General features: G+C 41.1%; 1 protein-coding gene across 1 annotated transcript; it reads left to right on the top strand.

Moving 5' to 3' along the window:
- The first annotated feature begins 2,003 nt into the window (after positions 1-2,003).
- On the top strand, positions 2,004-6,752 carry elovl8a (ELOVL fatty acid elongase 8a). The gene is made up of 7 exons (XM_080460541.1): positions 2,004-2,064; positions 2,156-2,343; positions 2,635-2,715; positions 3,200-3,256; positions 3,426-3,540; positions 3,683-3,810; positions 5,161-6,752. The coding sequence occupies exons 1-7, from the start codon at positions 2,016-2,018 to the stop codon at positions 5,326-5,328; spliced, it is 786 nt and encodes a 261-aa protein (XP_080316667.1). The 5' UTR covers positions 2,004-2,015; the 3' UTR covers positions 5,329-6,752.
- Positions 6,753-20,721: the final 13,969 nt, after the last annotated feature.

The following is a 20,721-nucleotide window of genomic DNA, read 5'->3' as shown; positions in this document are numbered from 1 at the left end:
AGCCCCTGGCCTCTATTACATTTCCCCCTGCTTCTCCCAAGACTGCAGTACTTCAATTTCAGTCAGGAGATACAGTCAGCTGCCAGGTTAGACTTCCCTCCAGTACTGCAAAGTCGTGGGCTTGTAAGAAGCAATAGCATCTTGACATCCCTATTTTATTTTTCCCTAAGTGTCGACCTAAGACGGACCGCAATGACTCCAACAGCCCACTTGATTGCGTTACTCCTTTTTCACTGTAGAGCACTTAGTCTCTCTCTTTTGAAGAGTTCAGTGGAGAAAACATTGCTTAGATTTCTTTATGGAACTCACACGGCAAGACAACCCCCAATAGCTGCTCCAGAGGTAACTTTCTGTGGCTCATCATCCCTCCTTCCACCTGATCCTTTCTGGTTCATGTACATCATGTGCATAAGTCAAACCTGAAGATTGAACTGAGATACATCCCTTCATTCTCATTTCAATAAACTCTATCTTTGACATCGGATCCCCTCCTCGAGCCGAGGTACCGAAAGAATCACCTCTGGGTGGATTTTGTGCCACGCAGGAGTTGTGCAACCAAATTTTCTCTAAACGACTGATTTCATATTTTTCTTTTGGGAAAGTGGTGAATGTGTGGGATCAGGCGAGTTATTATCTATGGCTAAGAGTATGTTTATGTACTTCATCTCTGAACACAAGAACAGGACACTGGTCTTTGTTAAATAAATCATCTATGGCTTTTATTTCCTAATGGAGAGAGAATTGCATATATTTCTGGGCAATCATTTCAACTCCAGTCTTTTCCAGCGATCTCTGTTCAACATCAAGAAATCATAAATACGCGTGGTTGATGTAGTCCTATGGACTTGTCCAATTACTGAACAGATACTCTGGCCTCCGATGACTCTCACCAGCACTGAGACAGTGTTGCTTACAGTAAGGCCAGTTCTTGAGACAATGGGAGCTGACCTTCACCAGGTGTTACTGGTAAAGGATCTGGCTGGTAGGTGAACGCTGAATACATTCTGTCTATCTCTTAAAAACTAAAGAGTCTTTTACCAGATTCATTCACACAGATAGAGAGAAAAGTGACGCGAACACACCAGACAGGGGAGCAAAGGCAAAGAAGATAGTAAATGAATTTTTATTTCGCAAAATAAGCTAAGTTGGAAAAAAGAAAATACAGTGAATTTACAGGAAGGACTTTGTTTCTTCCAATACCTTGATACATTGAAGAGTTCAGACTTCCAGGATGATCCTTGAAGTGTCGTCGCTACTGAAACACATTGGAACTGGTTGAGGGAATCCAGGCACATCATTCCTTGGTGGGCTTTTATTAAACGTGAATCAGGCCGGGCGTGTACGTGTGCAATGCTACCGGTCAGCTCAGAATGAAGAAAAACCCAGCAACCTCACAAAGATGACTTACTGACATAGTCATACAATGAGTAACAGGTGCCCTGGATGGAAGGTCTAATGTTTCACCCACTCATTAGTAACTCAGTACCTGGACTCACTATGTTGAAGTTACAGAAAATCAGTGAGCCATCAAATTCACTCTCTCTCATCTCTCTCTCTCTCTCTCTCTCTCTCGCTCTATCTCCTCCCCGGCTGATGCCACAGACACGCCATGCTCTGGGTAATGGAGGTTGAAGTTGTTCTTTTATTCTTTATGTCTTTCAGCAGTCAGTCTCACACTCTTAAGTTTTCCCATATATACATCACACAGTTTATTGATTTCCACATCTTACATCTTGTAAATTGTTGTTCCTTCGCTTGATTTGGTCCAAAAATGATTGATTTAGTTTGAATGATTATAATATTGTTTGGACATTTAAAGTGAAGTCGAGGCCTTTTGTTTTGACTCTTTGAGGGTTGTGACAAAACACAGTGGTAAAACATATATACATGAGGGCTGGACAAATCCCCCCCCCCTCCCCACCCCCCTGTGGATCAGGGTTGGAAAATAATGTAGCATCCCATGAAGACTTTTTCCTGCTTTTGTGTTCCCGTTTTAGGATTTCCAGACGCTTACCATGTGGCAGAAAGTCCAAATGTTCTACCATGGGATTCTGAAACATGGAGGCAAGACTTTTAGATTTGATATTGGATCTTTGTGAAATGTCAACAGATCTTTAAAAGTATTCCCTCTGATAGTCTCCCTGCCTTTGTTTAGACAAAAGGACGGACAGCTGGCTGCTGGTCCATTCTCCCGTGCCAATATGCTGTATATTTTCCTGTTACCTGATGATTATCTGGCTGGGGCCTAAGTTGATGGCCAAGAGGCAGCCAGTCAACCTCAAACCCGTCCTGATCGTTTACAACTTTGCCATGGTCTGCCTATCTGCCTACATGTTCTATGAGGTAAGGACCGAGGAGACTTTCTGTTTGGGATTTCTTCTCAAACAGCAACAAAATAAAACAAACGACTGTGTCACCCAACTCTGCATGTCAACTCATTTTATGTCATCAACCAGAATGAGGTTTTTAGTTTTTTTTCGACATCTCAGGTAGTGGTACCACATGAGCTTTCCTTGTAGGAATATATATTTTTTGGAAATATATTTTGTCTTTAAAAAAAAAAACTGAATGAAAGTTCCTTCTGCTTCATGGGAGAAATCAAAGCTGAGATGAAAGCAGCTTTTGTCTTTCCAGTTCACAGCCTCCTCCTGGTTGGCTGGATACAGTCTGCTGTGCCAGCCAGTCGACTACAGCGACAGCACACTGGCAATGAGGGTGAGTCTTTATTCATATGGTTCCACTTTCCCAGCAAGGCTGAAATTATCTTCAAATGCACACAGATTGTCGCCTCGGACAAAATCCTTTCAAAATGTATTCTAGAAGTTTATCGTGGTTATGCTTCACATTGGACCAGGTCAGATAACCTCTCACAGGGGCTGTATGATCGGCTTCTGCCAACAGTGAGCAACAGACGGGTTAACCTGGAATCACCTCGACGAGATGCAACTTTAGGTCCACAAAACGTGTCATCCTGTCTACCAGAGGGCCAAATTTGAACAAATTGTAGAACAATAAATGAGAATTGCACCTACTAACTGTAAATGAAGCTTGATGAATCACAATACCTGCATTTGATCAGCCTAAAAATGCCTTTAGTTGAACAATATTTATAGATAATCCTAATTATTCTTCAACTAACTCCACTAGTTCTCCATGTCTGATGAAGGAATATGTCTGTTTTGTTGCTCATGTATGACAGATGGCGAGAGTTTGTTGGTGGTTCTACTTCTCCAAAGTTATAGAGCTCAGTGACACTGTGAGTACTGAAGTACTGTATGTTTTTACAACTTTACACCAGTATCTATTGTGCATTGACTCAGAAACGTGTCATGTACTTGTACCTGCTGTGCCGCCGCCTCACATTAACGCATGCCTGCGATGCTGTGTTGCGTGCTTGTCTCTTGCGTGCTTTTATTTTGTTTCAGACGTTTTTCATCCTGAGGAAAAAGAACAGTCAGCTGACCTTCCTTCATGTCTACCATCACGCCACCATGATCTTCAACTGGTGGGCCGGGGTTAAATATGTGGCCGGGGGCCAGTGTAAGTGCCGCCCACCAGCCCGGTCTCATGAAATGTCATGAGCAAATTGTGCAAATGAAGTTCTCGAACACAACGCACACTCACCCATGCATTTTGTGGAGGAAGGTCACATTCAGTGTTCGTCTTGTGTTTTCATCTGTAGCCTTCCTGATTGGTCTTATCAACTCCCTGGTCCATGTGGTCATGTATTTGTACTACGGCCTTGCAGCGCTGGGGCCAAGCATGGCCAAATATCTGTGGTGGAAACGTTACCTCACCTCCCTGCAGCTGGTCAGTATGAAGCCATTTGTGGGTCTTAATCACTTTAACACTTATTTTGACTGTATTCTACTTTTAGGTTGTTTCTTGAAAACGAATATTAAGAAAAATGTCTGACTGAACAAATTCACCACGGATCACTTTTTAATGTTTAATCCTGCTGCTGGTCAATATTTGTCTTAAGTCAATTATCCCTTTAATATCATACTGCCTTTGCATAAAAGTACTTGGATAAGGTATGTCACTTCTGGCATGACGTGCCATTACCTATTGACCAGTTTCTTCCTCTTTTGGTATAATGCCTAACAAAACTTAAATACTTTGATGAGCTTATTACACAGACGTCCTGGTGGGTTTATCATTGTTCTGACTGGCTGCTCTCATAACTAGATGGATTAGCTGCTCTGATGCACCTCGGCTAACTAGTGGACCATCTGTTCTCTGCTTATATTGTTGATGGAGAAACAATGCATCCTGTAGTCTTTTTTTTCTTTTCTTTTTTTCTTCATTATTCTATATGGCTCTTGCTTATATAGGTCAGCTGGGTGCCCGTCTGCCATTCTTATGATTATTCTGACCTTTGGAGTTGACCCTCAAGCATTCATTAACAGTTGGCATCACCAATTAGTGAACCGAAGAGCTAAAACGGAGACATTTGAGATGACTTGGGAGACTGGTAATTGTACTTTGTCTCTGTTTACGTGTTGGCAAATTGATGTGTGGCAACCTTTTACTCACTTCCAGTTGGCATTTTATGATATACCCTGAAACATTGAATATTAGAGGGTCGATATTTATCCCGCAATGCATTACTGTTGGTATATCCATCCCAATTAGTGTCATTGATATAAATGAGCATTGATGAAACACATAGATGTTGAGCTGCTTGGTAATTAGAGGCAGCATAAAGAATGTAAATGATTGGTATTGCATTGGTATCAATGGACAGCTCCATAACTGCCATGGCAAATACATTTCACAAGAAATCCTGTTTATATATCTTAACTTATCTTGCGCACTGCAGTTTTACCTTGGTCTTTTCAGTGTCACTTCTTCTTGGTGAGATATGTGGTCCTTGGTTATTTTTTGGCAATTAATGGAGTTGGAAGAAAAACATCATATACATTTTTAATTTGTCTTTGTTTTGCTTCTCACAGTAAAATCTGAATGAGTAATAATTATATATTGTTTCTATAATGTCTCGTTTGAGCTTCATGGGAAAAATTTACTTGAATTATTACAGTAAAGATGTACATTTTGTCTTTATTCAATGTGTTGTTTTTTTTACAGTCAACATTGATGACAAGGTCAGGATAAGCTATGAAGAGTGAACAATGATATGCTCGTTTTCCTTCTCACCAGCTCCAGTTTTTCATCGTGACCATCCACACCACCTACAACCTGTTTGCTGACTGCGACTTCCCTGACTCCATGAACGCCGTTGTATTGGCCTACTCGCTCAGCCTCATCGCACTTTTTAGTAATTTCTACTACCGCAGCTACCTCGTCAACAAGACCAAGAAACCTTAGGGAGGCACAGCAAAGGGACCTGATAATAGGGGAATAATACACGAGATCAAAACATTTAGGAATCAAGTTTGTGTTTCCTATAAACATCATTTGGCATTTTCTGTGTGCAAACATGATAAAAATACACATGAATCTGAAAACAGACATACAGAGCAAATGTACTTTTCAAAGGTAATATTCTGTGCCTCCTTATTTATGTCCTCCGTCTGCAAAGGAGGATGTTTTCATTGATTTGCTCCTATTCATTTATCCAGCAGGACCCCAACACATCCAGTCCCTTCCCCCAGCTATTATCAGACAATACTTTATAATCATCATTGCTTTATTCTTCTCGCGCACCCATTGGCTGGCACTCACAGCGAATCAACGGTCGTCTGCCATTAGCTCTGTACTCAACACTCCACATGTATTCCTCCCACATTTGTAAATGAGTGGGAGCCTCCCCAGTTTCAAGCTTTTAATCCCTTTTACCAATGGGGATACTCCAGCTCACGCCTATCCCACTCCACCCCCACCTGCCCATCTGTCAGAGGGTATGAGTGTAATTGGACAGACAAATCAGTCAGACACCGCCATTCGCCCCCTCTTGTGGACAAAAATGAATTAACAATTGAAGAACTGATTCAATTAACCAAATCTTCTTTCCTTAGATAGTATCACCCCCCCCCCCTCCCCCCATTGTCATTCATGTCCACCTTATGTTTTAAGTTTTCTCTGAAGCTGCACATTGATTTGACTCCCAACTGTTCTACATAAAACAGTGGGACAGATAGTGAACGTGTGCGTCTTCATCCTGATGAATTAAACCGATTAAGTCCCATGGAAGCAACACAGAAGATGTTTCTAGAAAGACGTTGTGGGCAGCGTTGGACACTATAAACCGGGCTTAACAGTGGTGTGCAGCGCATTGCATTTGGAATTATTTTAATGGGACATCAAAATGAGACAATCTATGGACTGTTTGGAAAATTCAGAGCATCAGCTTCAGAGCATCGGCATGAATTAAAATGTTCAATCTAAGGAAACTTTGATGAAGCACTATGGGAAGCACTGGAGATAACCCCTTGATCCCTGAAAGAGGCTTTACCTACTGGAAGCACACATACATGCAAACAAAGAGCTGACCAGGCAACCTGGCTTATAGCTTTTTTACATCCCAGTAGAATTTTATCAAAGCTGCTGGAATATTGCAAAAGGAAGCCAGGTTAGACAAATCCAACATCATGTAACTGTGGTATGTAACTTAATTTTTATTTATTTATTTTTTAAACTTGGTGATATTAAGAGATACATTTTCATATTGCATAAAAATGTGCTTTTGATAATAGTGTGAACATTATTGTAATATTTGTTTTACTGCAGAGAATCGTGAAGTAAAATCTGATATTGTGACATCACTATCCCAATAAATAACTATCCACAGCATCATGTGACTTTATAAACATGGCATCAATCTGAATACAGAGTGTTATCTGGCGCTGTGAGAATCAGGTGAGTGTCATTGTCTGCGAAAGGAAATAACTTCAATCTGATCATTCTTCAACTCCGCTCATCGATCTTACCAGAGTCCTATTCCTTCATTTCAGTGAGGCCTGAAACAGCAAACTACTCTCCCCGCAAACAACTCCTGAAGGTTTGTTCCTGATATCTAATACTTTTTGCACTAATATTTTCTCACATGAGAAGTGCTACAACCTGCAGACCGATAGAAAACAGTTAAAGGCTTTAGAAGTTTTGTTGGAGTGGCTCAAAAGATTTCCCTCACACAAATACATTTTATTTTATTTTATTTTATTTTATTTTATTTTATTTTATTTTATTTTATTTTATTTTATTTTATTTTATTTTATTTTATTTTATTTTATTTTATTTTTCCCCCCACTTTTTTCACTCTCCACATTAATTCATCTGATGAGATTTTACTGTTTCAGTCACACTAAACTAGAATACATTTTGAGCTCAAGAGGTAAGGAATTCCTACAAGAAGTTACAGTGAAGCACTACAAAGGGATTGGCTGAATTCCTTCTTGTGAATATATGAACCTCTCTCATAACTCTGCGCTGCTATTTGCAGACTTGCACGCCAGCTCAGAACGTACACGTATGAGGAAGTCTGAAAACATAATCTATTTGGTACTTTATCCAACTTAGAGTCATGGGGGGGCTGGAGAAGATATGACTGTAGTGCAAGGCAGGTTGTGAGTGTCTCACAAAGCAAACACATGAAGAAACTATCTCACACACGTTCATACCCATGGGCAACTTCAGCCAACATCAAATGCATGCACATGAGGATTTTTGGTGGAAAACACAACAATAAAACTGAAAAATGTTACATTGACTTACATAAATATAATAAATCATCTGTTATAAAGCTTTTTCGGGACTATGATTTCGAGTTTCTAGAATTCGGTGTAGGATGTACATAAGTGCTAGTGAGTGTACACGAAGCCGTATGGCAAGCAATAAAAAAAAAAACACAGGGCACACTTGTGCAGCATCATAAGCCATATTTTGCTGCTGGCAAGTACTTAATCTGCTCTCCATCTCAACACAAGTGTGTTACAAGCACACCATACACACACAACTGATTGCCAGAAACCCATTTAAAGGCTGATGTCCCTCAGCCTCGCCGCAGGCATCGCTCCAGGTTGATTACTGCTGAGTGCCGTGCAGCTCAGGCATGACTGACTTTCTGGCACATGGTCGCTTTGATCAACTCACAATTTTGCAACCAGATGATGGGTTTCATCTTGAGTGTTTAGAGAGTTACGAGCCCTTTGAGGTGATGCCGACGTAGTGAGAGGTGTCATCGAGGCAGTAATGCTTTATAGTGGTATGTGACACTGGCTGAACAACATCATGCGTGAACACTTTGAGCAGCAATGTTCATCATGCAGACCTGAAAAGAGCGGAAAACCGGGCAACTGCCGCGCTGCAAACGTGCTTCAATCTGTTTTTGCTGAATCCGTTTTTTTTTTCTTTTTTCTTTTTGTGAATGACTTTGTGTCCGTCTCCTTGGTAACTGTGCCAGACAGTGTTTGGGCTGCGGTCAGCTCGAGGCAGACCGTAATTAATAATCAGGTTAGAGTGAGAGGATATTGAAGCCCTCTCGGAGCGGCTGTTGCTATCTTCCTAGCTAGTGAGAGGGACACGGATACACACTCACGCACAAAGATACACACACGCGTGCGCGCCGGCATAATTGTTGATGGAGAGAGAGGTTTGGGGAGAAGAGGGTGACAAGTGTGCTTGAAGGTGAGCCACTGGGTTGTTTCATACAATGAGGGTTAACAAGAGGCTGCAGCAATCTCAGCCTGAGGGGAACACACTCAACCACTGGAAAGCTAGTGCTAATCAGCCAACCAACCAGCTACTAGCTTCCCGTCAAGTGTGTGTGTGTGTGTGTGTGTGTGTGTGTGTGTGTGTGTGTGTGTGTGTGTGTGTGTGTGTGTGTGTGTGTGTGTGTGTGTGTGTGTAATTAAAGACCCTCAAGAAGTTGCCACTCAAACGGCTTTTTTTTTTCCCGCCACCCCCAATCTCTCTAGATTTCCAACCCCAGGAACACATTTAGGCCTTTGAAATATCCCCTATCTGTCACTCTGTCACTTCTTCAGCCTTCGCATGCGTGTCCGCGTGCCCCTTTGTTCTCAACCGGGAGAAACCCCATCTGCTGGTGACATCGTCTCCATTTATGGACAATGGGATGAACTTGCTGCCACCTGTATCTTGGTTATCAGTGTTATGTGGGGGATGCGCCATTTATCTTGACAGGCAGAAAGCTTGATTTATGGCTTATATTGTTTGTTGTAGGTCAGACAATCTCCAACATAAAGCGATTTGTTTCTGAGGGGACACGGGCCCACAGGGGTGTTATACAATTTGATTTGTATTTGCATGCACCTGATTCTGTAAATTTGCCCTGTTAGTGGGAATTGATTTCTCCGTCGTGCCGTCACTTTGCCTTCAGAATCCAGCAGCAGCTTCTTCACGTAAAAAAAAAGGAAAAAAGAAAAGCCTGATGCCATAAACACGAAGTTGCATCCTTAACCCAAACAGGCTGTGATGAAATGCATCCCTGCCGATGCTAAATTGTTGATTTGATGGGCATGAGCCAGAGAGGAGATGTGCTGTCCAGATAACACCTCTACTTGCAAACTAATGCAACGAAACCAAGAGGAAAAAGTAACACAGTTGTCACTAAAAGAACTTAAAGTCACCATTCTTTTCAAACACTTCTATTAATCAGGTTTTGAAGATGTTCTTTTCCAACTATTTGTTGCCAAAGTTGTCAAATCAAAATGGGATTTTGTATGAACATTTTGCATAGAGCCAGAATATAAAAGCTTTGTCAGATTTTATTTTCCTCATTACAAGTACTTTCTTTGTGTATTTTTCAGCAAATATGGCAAGTCAAATAACAGCCTTCAGCATGGAAATCACCATCCATGGCACCATAAACCCAACATTACTGATGCTTGAAAGCCTCCGACCAATCACCAAACCAATTACGGTGCCTAAACTGCGATTCACATTCTCTAATCACATCTATTCACACTCACAACTAAAAATTACACAAGTTCGTCTCCTCTGTCATTCGCTGAACTCTCCGTAGTGATTTGTGGCTGCAGGATTTTGGGTGTCACGCACAATCTGCAACACACACGACAAGCGATAATATCTTTTTACCAACTGAGAAAGTGGTCTGCATCTTGCTCCGATGTCATTTTACTGAAAAACTTGATGGATTTTTTGCCATCTTCATCATTCTTCATCTGCATCTATCCCACTGTGTTCTCTCCCTCCTCGTCCTCCTTCACTATATCCTTACGTCTTCTATCGGGTTGTCTTTCCTCCAAACCATTTCAACTGGCCTTCGTTGTCCCCAACATTAGCTGATCTCTCTGATTCTTTTTATTTCTCCCCTGTCCATCCTGGTCCAATCCAATAAAAAAAAAATCTCAGCTTCTTCACCTCGACCACCTCCAACTCAGCCTCCTGTCTTTTAAACGGTGCCTCAGCCTTCAAGCCAAACATCATAGTAGGTCTCACCGCTGTCACGTACGTGATCTTTCCCTTTCACTCTTGCTGTTATTGTTCTGTCACACAGCCTTAAGACTCATCTCCACTCACTCCATCCTCCCCACACTCTTTTCTTTCACTCTCCACTGCTCTGAATGGATAATGCACATGCAGACAGACAGACATTCAAAACACAGTCGTTCTGAGTGTTTCTATGTTTTCATAAATTAAGACACTGAGCTGTGTAAAGCTGTCAACACAGGCCGTTTTAACACCCTGCATTTCTATCCCAGTTTCCGACGTCTTCATAACTTTTTCATCATTTTTTTACATTATTCTGCAGGTTGGGCTTGTGAGGGTTCAATTCAAGCCGGCTTAAAGGCAGTCTGACAACAATAAAGCCCATTTCAAACAAGCCCAATTCAACTTTCGCTTCCTTTTTTGTCGTAATGCCTTGAAATGTTTGATAAATTCCAGCTCACATTTTTGTGCTCAAAATTTTGTGAGGGCGTCCATGCTCCAGCTGATCACTCCATGGTGATTGCGAGCAACCAACACCGGAGTTTCCAGCTTATCATCCTTGCGTTAACAGTCTAAAACAAGTGAAACCCTTGTTTAAATGCTCCTGTTGGCTCGCGATGTCACTCATGGGGTTATTCTCAGTAAATCACCTTTGAAACGAATGCAAACTGAAAGCCCAATCTATTTGTGTGAGTGTGCAATTTTGCACGCTTCATGCAGGATTTCAGTAAATCTGTGTGTGAGGAAATTGACAGGGACAGAAAAACAGAAGACAAAATAGTGAGGCTTGCATGAGCCATACCCACAGACACAGACGTGGGAGCACTATGAAATCCCAGCGTTGACCATGCAACAGCGAGGTGTGAAGGGCTCCACCACCCAGCACAGGAGGTGGAGCAGGTGCAGGATGAATTTATTAGATAGATATACATAGTAAAGTGTCATCATGATGCAGGGATAACTCCAATGACAAGGCCAGATTGCCAAAGTAGACACCCCGCAAGTTTCTTCTGTATATTCATGAAAATTAAACCATAATTCAATATTCAGATTGGCTGTTGATAAAACTCTTTGTGCTTTGCCAAGCCCGAATTGCATCTTCACCTCTTTACATTATTTAAAACACTGAGGCACCTTCCCGTCTTCTTCCATACTTTTTTCCTCCTTCTGGCCTTTCATCTGCTCACCTAATCTCTTATCCTAGCACTCTTCACCCCTTTCATGTCTGTTCACCTCTTCTTGCCTCATCTTTTTCTCTCATCTCGATATATAGATGTTCCCTTTATCGTCCTCTCCTGGTCTCTCCTCATCTCCCCCCTCAGCTCTCCTCTCCACTTGTTTGACTTCTTTCTTCCTTATTCTCCCCCTCGTCTCCTTCACGCCTTTCCTTTCCTTCTCCCTTTCCTCCACCCCCCCCATTGCGTCTCTTCTTTGCCTCCCCTCCTCGCCCCTCCCTTCACCACCTCGGCTCACCCTCTGATGATTGCCGAGCACATTTCATTTGACATAAAGACAAAGGGCTGAGTACACGTGGTCTCTCCTGTGTAATATGAAATATTAATGCAGGCATAATTTGGCTCCCTGGATGAGGGGCGGAGGTGGGGGTGGTGGGCTCTTTATAATCACCAGTGACTGCCGTTTCCTTCCCCAAAGGATGGCAAGGCTGTCAGGAAGGATTGAGAAAGAGTAAAGATAACAACAACAGAATGCTTACTGTTGGAGGCTACTGTGGCCTATTTCTGTCTCGGTGTTTAATGGTTATATTGGCTCGTTGCCCGAGTTACTGAGGCAGCTCTGCCTGTCAGGCTCTCCAGAGTTAAAGGTGCTATGTGAAGCGTTTTCAGCCATCAGTGGTCATGCTCAAATTAGCCGTGATGGACGGTGGAATTACCATAAACAATTGGCCGTCTCTGTTACGCACCAGTGGTATTGCCTCTTCCTCGTCTCATATTTGCCTCTTTGCTTCTTTGCCATTCACCCCCTTTGCTCTTATTGTTTTCATTTGTCTTTCAGGTCGGAAAACCTTTTGCAAATCATTCAGCCATGCCTTACTTATATCACTTATACACCCTATGCCTCTGTGAGACACAGCTCAGCTTGAGAAAGCACAATGAGTGAAAAGTGTCTAAATACAAAGCTGTGATTTAGTTTAACCTCTATACTTTATGAGAAATATTATATATATATATATATATATATATATATAGGTGCATTGCAAATATCAACGTGAGCCATAAAATTTTATCCAAAACAAAACATTCTGTGGCAAATAAAATCTGATTTTAAAGTCCCACATTTTATTAATCCAAAAATAAGCATGCATACAGGGTGTGGTTTTCCAGGCAAAAGAGCAGGGGATATACGTATATTCTAACCTCTTGTTCACATCTAACTTTTTTAGCTTTATCATTTGTGCCACATTGGTGGATAGAATTTGTATCCCCTGCCACCTGACTAAAACTACTTTAGCAGCAAAACATATCAATACAGAGAGCAAAAAGACATATCACTTTTCTCAGAGGGTTAGCTATAAACTCACTCAAGTAGTATATTTTGGACAGTCTGTATTATTAAAAACTAAAGATATTGTTCGATAACTGCATGTCAATTTATTATTGGAAATTGAAGTGAAGTGAAACCTACAGCTTTGTTTATATTATTCTATACTACATGTATTGATTTTTTTTAATTAACCTAAATTGAATAAAAATTTATTCACATAGTGCCAAATACAATACAGTCATCCCAAAGCACTTTTATCGAGACAAACCCAACAATGCCCTTGACCAAGCATGGGCAACAGAGGAAAAGAAAAACTCCCTTTTAACTGGAAGAAACTTGCAGAAGCAGGATCAGAGGTGGAGAATTTCTGATGTTCCGGTTGGGGTTAGGGGATAGAAGGACAGGGCAGACGGAGAGCAACAAGCAACAAACAGATCATTAAAACAAAGTAGGTTGCATCACCAAGGGAGGTGGAGTGTGAGGAGGGATACAAACCTGGTTCAGTTAGGTAGTAACACAAGCAACAAACAGATTGTCAAAACAAAGTAATTAATCTACTCGCTGCGGATGTGATCGAGGCAGGAGCCTTAGACCACAAATTTTCAGTTCCACAGTCAGAGATCTTGCAGGAAGGGAGAGAGAGAGAGAAAGAGAGAGAGAGAGAGTGAAACATCATTGAATGGAGAATGAGAAAGGAAGAAAACAATTCCAGCCAGAAGAAAAGAAAACAAAGAGAGGGAAGAAGCTCAGTGCAAGTTTCTCAGCAGTCTCGACCTGTAACAGCTTAACCCGAAAATGGTCAAGGGCCTGAACCAGCTCTAACTGTAAGCTTTATCAAACAGAAAAGTTTCAAGCCTAACTTTAAAAATAGATACTATGTTAGTCTCCCTAACTGAAACTGGGAGATGGTTCCACATGAGAGGAGTGTGATAGCTGAATCCAAAATACATGTTTGGTTGTTGGAGGGTGACGGATGCCGGCCCTCCTCATCAGACCATGCTTCCCCCGAAAACTTTTCCAGTTATTTATGTAGCCCATGTCATTTTTGGGGTTAAATGAGGACATTCAGCTGACCATGGGCAAATCAGGTAAATGGCCAGAGAAAATAGAGAGTATGACAAAGTTTTTGCAGATTCACAAACTGATGCAACATTGGTTTTTGTGACCTCTGATTGACATTAACACCGGCATGGGTCATTTATGTTTACTTTTAGCTTCAAACAAGACTCAATGTCGTGCACTCTGGCCCCTGAGATACACTGAACTATGGTCACTGGCGTCTCTAACTTTGTGTTTGGGACAATGGAGCTGCCAATAACCAGTCTTTTCCTCAACAGGTGTGTCACTGAGTGGGTAAAAGCAGTTAGAAACGCCAACAGGTCGATAGTGAAAGACCTCTGACAGAACCGTGTGTGCTTGGGTTGACTCACACTATAGACTATGTTAGCGCCATGCCGCTGGCTGGGTCTCTAATTCAGTAAGCCTTGCCTCTAAAGATGAAAAACTGTTTCACTAACTACAGACACCATCATCTAAAGGAGGCCAAGGAGTAAGAAAACATCAAACACACTGAGCAAAAGGCAGAAATGGAGGGAAAAGACCGGCCATCAATGCTAATGCTAAGCTAATGTTGAGAACAAATTCAAAAGATGAAAAGAGGCTTTGGTGAGAGCAGGGAAAGCTTCTGTTTGTGCTGAATAAGCTAAGATAACAATCAACGAATTACAGTGCACCTTTAGCTGCAAGCATTCCTATTGTGAAAATATTTGAAACTGAAACAAGCAGCAACACAGCTACGTCCACCAGGAGCAACAGAAAGTGATATGATCACTGCAGCACCTCAAGAGATTGATATCAGATACCCCAACCTGCTTTAATCACAAATCGCGCTCTGTATTTACACATATATTTACCAAATATCTTTTAATTACTTTATTATAGAATCTTTAACGTCTACGTATGTATCGTGCAGCATGCAATGTTCAGATTTATTTGGAGTCATATTCTTTCAACCTCATAAAAATTATCTTTCTTTTTAGGACTCTTTCAAACTCCGGCTCAAGCAGAGATAAATGTCTAATGTAGAAACCGCCTCGTTAGATTCACAGCTAAGTAATGATCTGCCTTTTTGTGTGCAGTTTCTTGTAGTCAAGAGGCAGCTGTTGGCCAATGTGTTGCGATCTCTCAAAATAATTAAATTTGCATACAGAATAACAGTGTTTTCTAATCCTGGCCACAGTGGACTACTGTCTGGCATGTTTCAGCTTTGAATGGGAGGTACTGGAGGAGCAGGATGCACTAAACATGATGGGACAGGAAGCAGGATCACACAAAGTGAAAACACTGCAGACATGTCCATGAGCTGAAGGATACACAAAATAAAATAATTCTCACAGTGGATTCAACGAATCCTTTCACTCGAATCATTCACAATGGGTCATTTAAAGAGCTGGTTATTACTAGTAAAGCAAAAGGTTCCTTCCATATGGGTATGAACACACTGTTTATAACATAACTGGGTGTTTTTTGAGTACTTAATAATTTCCCTAATCAGACCAAGTGGGGCAGTATTGCCTCAGAATATGGGTGCTTGCCGAAAGCCGCAGTATCCTGCACAAAACTTTGGCATCAAAGCGAAGCGTGTGCGCACACTCAAACACACACACACATACACATTTTCCTCCTGGGAACCAGCCTTTAGCGCCCTCTTTCTCACTGTCATTCTCACTGTCACACGCTCACACTAGTTGACACACAGACCAGGTCAGAATTTGTCTTTCACTTGTATAATTCCCTCTATATACATTTTTTTTTTGTCTTTTCTTTTTCACACACACACACAGACACACAGAGACACACAGTTTTCTCACATGGCACAAACACTCACGCACATGTACGCTCACATACGCTGCAGTTGCATCACTAGTGAATTACCATGCCGTTCCGCGTTATTAAACATGACACTCGGCCGAGATAATGGAGCCTTTCTTCATCTCAATTTGGAAGGCTAATCTTATTGCTTTGATTAGCAGCAGCTTCATTTGCATATCAAGGCCTCCCCTCCTTTAATTCCTTCATCGCAAATCCCCTCTTTATAGCAGTAGATAAAAGGAATCTATCTATATGTATCTTTCTTTAGAATCTTTTCTTCCTTCCCCCCTCTTCCTCCCTCTTGTTCTCCATTAACTACTTGTTCATTTGTTCATATTCCTGTTTTTTTTTTTTTTTTTCTTCCTCCCTTGTATTCGTATTCACCATGAGCTCCAAGTCCTCCTTATGTTTGTTTTCCTTCATGCATATTGGGAGATTCCTATCATAAAACAAGAGTAGAAGCGAAAAAAGCTAAACAAAAAACATGACTTCATCGACATGTGATTGGGTGTGAGGCAATGGCCCGCAATACGCGTTACTCATTAGCCAGCTACATTCAAACTTTCGGGTATTTGAAATAGAGATAAAAAAGAAACTTCAGCAAAGTTTAAAGCATTGAATTGTAACCACAAGGTTACAACACTGACAATAAACTCAAATGACAACTGTACTTTACTCACTATTTATCATAAAGTTTGACCTTGAATGAAAAAATAAAAGTGAACTGAGAGACCTTTTCTTTATCAAAGGAGATTCTGCAAGAATGAAAGTTATTCTCATAACTGGAAATAAAAAAAGTGACAAATTGCATTTTCTAATTCTATAGTCATTTATACTCTTTTTTTTATATATATATAAATTTCCATAAAGATAGTTGTATCTATAAAAAAAAGTCTGCAATCCCCATCTATTCATCTATCCACTGATCAATCAGTAAGTAAGTGAGACCCATATGGTGAATTTGGTGCAGCATGCGTAAAATCTAATGCTACACTTGATACAAATATTACATTGTAGTCATCACTTATTTTGCTTTTAAAATTGTATGAGCTGCCTAGTGATTTAATCTATAATTAATAGGAATATATTATTCATCAGTTAATTATATTTCATATTAATGACCTAAATCGGTAAATACATGCTAATTGGAGTTGCCTGATGAAGTTGAGCATGAATTGCGACATTTGCCTCGGTTGTGCAGTGGAAATGATGCGGATCATTGAGAGGATCCAAACTGCACTCGAGTCAAAGCCCTAACCACCGACGCGGTTGTTTTAAGTGAGACAGTTCATCAACGTGAGTGACACATATTAAGGCAAGAGCCTCACCATGCCTCCTCTTTTATGTGTAAATGTCATCATCTCGAGTGGAAGACAATAAAGAGCAACAACACGAGGGAGCCTCTGGAAAGGAAGGAGTATGTGAGGCAAAATGGCAATTTAATGCAGTCACATGAAAATGCTGCATCACCGTCGTCATCATCTATGGTCAAATGCAGAGTCACACTGAGCTCAACGTCCTGTGTTGTTGCTCTCCACGGTTTTACTCAGCTGATGTAAAAAGTATACAGTTGAGAGAATAAGGTGTTAAATCTGCAGATTTGTTTTTTTTTTTCTCACTCCAAATTGCATTTGTGCACTTCTGCACATTGATCTCCCGTGAAAGAGTGCGCGCAAGAGTGAAAAAGAACAGAGGGAAACAGTAAAACAAGAGAAAGAGATAGTGGGTGTCTTTTATAGGATGTTGGGCAATGTGATGTTTTATGTATCCATAAAGAGCTCCAAGGCCATGATGACTTTTCATGGTTTGGATACGCTATCAGCGGTCTGTGAAAATGGCTGCATTGTGCGAGATCGAAGTTAAGTGCAGTATCAAAAGCTTTTACCTATTCACGGTTTGTCTGAATTTAAAGCCCGAGGTGCTTCAGTCCTACAGTCACCTTAATGGGCAATTTTTAGCCACCAATGTGCACAAGCAACATTTTATTGTGTATGTGTTAACTGTGCACTCTTTTCCTAAGGAAAAGGTTGAAGTGTTTGTTTTTGTCACGTCATGAATTTGTTTTGTTGTTGTTTTGTTGTTGTTTTTTAAAACTGACTTTCTTCTGTCTGAAACTTTTCTGTCATCTGGAGGCAATAATTTTACTCCAATAGCAAGTAATTTAGAGACCAAATATTCAACCGGTCTCCTCAAATGGCAATACAGCATGGCACCAAAGTTTTACTTCTGCGTGTTGTGAGAGATTTGGGATGTTTAATAATGATGAATTCATGCCATAATGAGATAAATACATACAGTAGAGATACATATTTGCTTGCACAGATCTTGGCCGTGCTAACCAGCTTTGCAACAAAGAGGTGAATCCCTTTTTACAACCTAAATGAATCAACAGTGTTAACTTCACATTACTTTATCACGTCTAAAAAACAGGCATCTGTCTGCTGCAGCTTCATCACCTCTAGGTCCTCTGATCCTTTGGTGTTGCTGCTAAATTTGGACTTGATAACAAAGTGTAGAAGTCCCCAGAATGATATGTAGAAAATAGATGAATGAGTGGATGACACCCAGGGTGTGAGTTGTGAAAAAGAAAAGCTGAGGTGATGGAGGATTAGGGTTGAAATTACGATTCAAACATTCAACTTCTGCACCTTCAGTGTTCCTGATACTCTCCTGTATTTTGCTATCTATTGATAAAGCATTGAATAGTGTCGGGAATAGATACACCTCAGGTTTACTTGTATAATACGAAACACTCAGATCTTTGAGGTCCTCAGGAAAAAAACTTTTGGTTCCTACCAAGGGCGTAGTAATGGGTTTAACACTGGGAGGGACACATATTGGAAACCTGACAGATCCGTAAATAGTTTAGGCAGAATTGTCCCCCCAAAAAAGGAGGTCTTGTCAGGGTTCAGGTCCGCCAGTTGATCATCTCTCACTTTTTGTTCCCCTGCAGGAAACCACCCGGGACAAGCTCCAGTTGTGGTCAATAGGGCCCTCCGTCACCTCCACCCCCCACCCCCTTCATCCTCTACCCCAACCTCAAGGTTTTGTTTTTTTTTATTAAAAAAACAAACAAACAGAAAAAAACACTTATTTTAAGTAATTTGTGCCTAAATTTGCAGCATTCTGTGTGTGTGTGTGTGTGCGTCTCAGTCTGAGTCCCAGTCAGTGCAGCAGCCAGCCAATCACTGACAGATTTGCAAGTGGCAATGGGAATATATCCAATCAGCAATCTGGATTTTAATGCCTTAAGGGTGATTTAAAAAATTTGCCTCATTGCAAGGCTTTCCTGAGGAACATCACATTACACAAATGCCTGAATGCTCACTCACACTCACACTCACACTCACATTCACACTCACACTCACAACACTAAACAAAACAGAGGATAGAAAACTTTTAACAGGTGATATTGGCCTTGTTTTATGAAATAATTTGGGACCAATGACCGTCCCAGGATTAAGGCGACTTCATTGAACAGATTAAATATGAATGTAAACGAACAACATGACGCTATAAAAGAGCCATATTCGTGGCAGAGTTCCCGATAGATCGTTTTACCTCGTTCAAAAGAAGTCCTGTAATTAAAAACCCTGCTGTCCACTGCTGCTGCCCCCTGCCCCCTGTTTTATAGTTTTTTTGGGTTTTAATAAAGCTTTTACTTTATTTATCCTTCTTCTTACGCCTTCGTCATTCAAATTGATTTAATGTATTTCCATTCTCTCTTCGGAAAGCATTGCCTAGTGTCTGAATGGTGGATATAAATACATTTGCGGTGCCTATAAAATTGTCCGTAAGTTCAAAAATCATTGCCGAAGCATTTCGTCAGTATTTGTAGGTTCGTCCATTGCAGACACGATACAGCGCGAGCGTCCAACCAGCACACATAAGCAAGTCCTGGTCATTGCCTCTGAATTTCAAACATGTCAACAATGATGTCTTCTCATGCAAAACACATTCTGAAAGTCAATGTTTAGTGTGGAGTAAAATGTCACGTTAACGGCAATTGACCACTTCTCACTTTCAGTTGGAAACTTTTCTTCACATTTCATCTCTAGATATATTGACTTGGTGTTTCGTCCACGTCTGCCCTTGCGTCCCTTCAAGGAAAGTGATATGGAGAATGAACCATTTTACAATGGCTCTCATTAAAATCTCATTCATAAACTTTGTTGCTGGAGTGATTTTTACAGTCAAGCCGGTGCACCAGCTGTGATTCCTTTGCAAATCTTGAGAACAATGGACGGAAACACCGGATCAACACGTTGGTGGTTTAAAGACTTCGGTGGAATTGGAAACGTTGAAAGACAATCTGTCTGAGCGCCCAATCCATGCACAGCGAGGGCCATTCTGCAAGGTCACAAGACGGCTTATAATGCTCCGAGGTTTCCATATTTGATCGGATGCAGGCGAACAGCTTAGTTCTTAGTCGAGCTTTAGTTCGAAACTTGCTATCTGTTTGTCTTTTAGCATTACACAAGAAAATAGAACATTTATTTAGGGTGCCATTTGAGAGGTCCTTAATGCGAAAGGCTGCTCCTTCAAGGTCACAACAGATCATGTGATCTACATGTTTGACTTGGCACAGATTTTTACGGCGGATTACCTTCCCGATGGTACCTGAGCCGTTAGGGGTCAAGGGCCCCTCTCAGGGACAGAGCAATGAACTGCCATCAGTGGGATTCAAGCCAGCTCACCTCGAGCATTGTGTTTTTTTCCCCATCACATTATAGCCTTTTTCTTAGATAAGAGACTTTCATAAATAAATGCATTGTACGTTAAAACAAAGCTTTTTATTTGATTTTTGAACCAGCGGCAGTAAAAGTTGAGGGTACGACCATAAAGCCCTGCGGGAGAGTTCAATGACCTGGAGGTGAGCTGGCGGCTCACCCCAATGAGCAGTCAGCATTTTACTCACTGCCTGTGAACTCCGTAAACGCCCGTTTATGTGTTTTATTGCCATCTCCCTCGTAGCCA

Source organism: Lipophrys pholis (genome assembly GCF_963383615.2).
Source record: "Lipophrys pholis genome assembly, chromosome: 1".
Classification (NCBI taxonomy): Eukaryota; Metazoa; Chordata; class Actinopteri; order Blenniiformes; family Blenniidae; genus Lipophrys; species Lipophrys pholis.
The sequence above is the reverse complement of the archived record's forward strand: the minus strand, read 5'-3'. Positions and strand labels throughout refer to the sequence as shown.

Bases quoted from the DNA above. Each gene is read 5' to 3' on its own strand.
- elovl8a (XM_080460541.1), top strand. From the start codon at position 2,016: ATGTGGCAGAAAGTCCAAATGTTCTACCATGGGATTCTGAAACATGGA. The intron at 2,065-2,155 runs GCAAGACTTTTA...GCCTTTGTTTAG, and splicing joins TGGGATTCTGAAACATGGAG to ACAAAAGGACGGACAGCTGG. The intron at 2,716-3,199 runs GTGAGTCTTTAT...CATGTATGACAG, and splicing joins ACAGCACACTGGCAATGAGG to ATGGCGAGAGTTTGTTGGTG.